Source organism: Dendroctonus ponderosae, unplaced genomic scaffold (assembly GCF_020466585.1).
Source record: "Dendroctonus ponderosae isolate FM_Combo_2020 unplaced genomic scaffold, Dpon_F_20191213v2 Dpon_F_20191213_12, whole genome shotgun sequence".
In the NCBI taxonomy this organism is placed as follows: Eukaryota; Metazoa; Arthropoda; class Insecta; order Coleoptera; family Curculionidae; genus Dendroctonus; species Dendroctonus ponderosae.
In genome coordinates, this window is record NW_026017316.1 from 1,907,513 (window position 1) to 1,909,905 (window position 2,393).

The 2,393-nt window shown below is 53.4% G+C and overlaps 2 protein-coding genes across 2 annotated transcripts in view; both read left to right on the forward strand.

Annotated features, from left to right (window-relative positions):
• Window positions 1-298: 298 nt before the first annotated feature.
• LOC125503071 (small integral membrane protein 14) lies at window positions 299-961 on the forward strand. The gene is made up of 4 exons (XM_048662832.1): window positions 299-502; window positions 557-605; window positions 659-804; window positions 858-961. Exons 1-4 carry the CDS (start codon window positions 425-427, stop codon window positions 894-896), a joined length of 312 nt encoding a protein of 103 aa, XP_048518789.1. The 5' UTR covers window positions 299-424; the 3' UTR covers window positions 897-961.
• A 931-nt stretch (window positions 962-1,892) lies between these two features.
• Window positions 1,893-2,393, forward strand: part of LOC125503070 — a gene marked incomplete in the record, with an annotated part of 19,927 nt that continues 19,426 nt past the window's right edge. The window contains 1 exon segment of the mRNA XM_048662831.1: window positions 1,893-2,393.

Genomic DNA, 2,393 nt, shown 5'->3' on the forward strand with positions numbered 1-2,393 from the left:
CCTGCCGATTGGCTGGCGCGCCTGCAACGCCCCGCCCCCTTGATCTAATTACCATCCGGCCAGATTACACGACTTTGCACTCTTCATTTTTCCCATTTGATTGATTAATTGCCCGGGAGAATATCGCAAAGCCCCCTAAGCCGCCTTAGGGCTAAGCGGATTGTGCCCCCCAGGGAGGCGCGTCCCGATTTATCCGCCAAGCGGCAACGCCCCAGAATTTTGGGGTGAGGCTGCGCGTTGACTTGGCCCCAACTCCCACGTTGCCACATCGCGCCCTTGGACAGCTCGCGCCAGTTGACAGCGTCACTTTCTGACAGTTTGTATATAAACACCAGTGGGTCGGGCAACACGTAGATGGAAATGGTCTAATTGGGGCGCATTTCAGGCCGTACGAGTTGCAATCGCGTTCCGAATCATCCGAAAAATGGGCGACCAGCCCGACTTCGATCCCTGCGAGTGTCTGACGTACCACGAGCTGGCCATGCGACGCCTGCTCCACATGGTGAGTGCTCAGTGCCCGAGTGGGGCCCCCCGATTAAGCCCCCCTGTGTTTTAGCTGCGCAACTCGCAGGCCGACTGCACCGACACCGAGTGCTCAGAACCAGGTAAGCGTCGGCCGCCCCCCAAGTGAGCGTTGCACAACTTACCCCCGTTTCAGTGCTGATGGGTCTGTCCACGGGCGGGCCGCCCCTTCAGCACATCTATTTCCTCATTTTCCTGGTGGGGATGGCGCTGCTGCTCCACTTCTACCGCCCCACGCTTGACATGCCGCTGGAGCCCCACAACAAGCCCGCCAATGGCCATGTAAGTAGACGCTGTTCCGTGTGCGAGTCGCGCTCCGATTGGCTGGGTTTCAGGGCTCCAACCAGCCCCCGCCTGCGCCTCCTATCGACTAGGCCGCCCTGCAACGGAGCCCCATTGTTAATAACCTCAAATCGAATAAAAACCCATATTTTCCTTCTGCTGACGTTTTGAGTGCGAATTAATGGGCGCATTCGCCAACATTTCCAGAACGTCCTGGGTAAAATACTGGGGGCTCATGATTAGCCACCCCTGGAAGGGGGGGCTTTGGTGCATTACCACACAAACTCCTTGATTTCTCAGTGTTAAATTGGGCGTTCGGAGGATAAAGGGGCTAATGATGATGACGCGCCTGGAACAGGATGAGGAGGCTTGATGGACGGGCATCAAAACAACGCGCAAAATTTAACTGGCTGCAATTTCTCAGTGGCTCGGCTGAAACGGTGCAATTTTTTATCCAGACACTCAATTCCGCGCTATCAGAGCAAGCACAAATTCATTTAAAAGAAACTTGAAATATTTTTTTTTGGCGCACCCAGTAAGTGAGTTCAGATTCGCATTCCCCGGACAATTCTAGTGTGGTTTGATGGGTCGCACTTGCCATCTAGCTGGCACGGTTTGGCAACCACGCGGCTTCCTAGCTGGAAACAGTTGAACATCGGAGGGACTTTCTGATGGCGAAAATGCGCATTTTTGACCCAAAATACCGGGTGCGACGCATCCAATGACGCTAGAATTCACTCAGGATTCCGATTCGGTGCAAATATGCCCCAGTTTCGGACTTTTGCGGCCATCTTCAAGGGGTTTCGGACCGAAATTTACGCTAAAAACCAAACTGCGGGCAACAAAACGAGTTTGCTCGGCTAAAACGGCGCAATTTTTATCGCGACAGTCAATCGTGCGCTAACAGAGCACGCACGAGTTCATTTAAGACACTTGAAAAACAATATTTTTGGCGCACCCAGTATGTGAGTCCAGATTCGCATTCCCCGGACGATGCTAGTGTGGTTTGATGGGTCGCACTTGCCATCTACCAGGCACGGTTTGGCAACTACGCGGCTTTTTAACTGGAAACTTTAACTAAAACAGTTGATCATCGGAGGGACTTTCTGATGGCGAAAATGCGCATTTTTGACCCAAAATACCGGGTGCGACGCATCAAATGACGCTAGAATTCACTCAAGGTGCCGATTCCGTGCGAAAATACCCGAGTTTCGGACTTTTTCGACCATCCTCAGACAGGTGGGGGTAGACATTGCACCAAAAAAAACAGCGCCGCCCATTTTTAGGAAAATAGCAAACGTTTAATCTTACCTGCCGCTCTATTTACAACATCAGCAGCGGTCCTGCTACGACTTGGACAGGGTTTTCATGGTGCTGCGCACCTTCTTCAGCACGTCGCTCATTTGCTCGTACTTGCCGGTGGAGTTGGGCAGATTTTCGAAATCAATCACCGCACTGACGCCCTTCGTGAAATTGTCGGCGGCCGGCAGGCGCGTGAACGAGTTCTCGCTCTTCAAAATGGGCGTGCCGAAGACGCTCTCTCGCACGCTGTGCCGCGCCGACTCGTCCGCCCCTGCGGGCTCGGTGGC

What these genes read in the sequence shown, in the direction of transcription:
- LOC125503071 (XM_048662832.1), top strand. Translation starts at nt 425, where the DNA reads ATGGGCGACCAGCCCGACTTCGATCCCTGCGAGTGTCTGACGTACCAC. An exon ending in CACCGAGTGCTCAGAACCAG is followed by an intron (nt 606 to 658) that starts GTAAGCGTCGGC and finishes CCCCCGTTTCAG; the next exon opens with TGCTGATGGGTCTGTCCACG. An exon ending in ACAAGCCCGCCAATGGCCAT is followed by an intron (nt 805 to 857) that starts GTAAGTAGACGC and finishes GCTGGGTTTCAG; the next exon opens with GGCTCCAACCAGCCCCCGCC.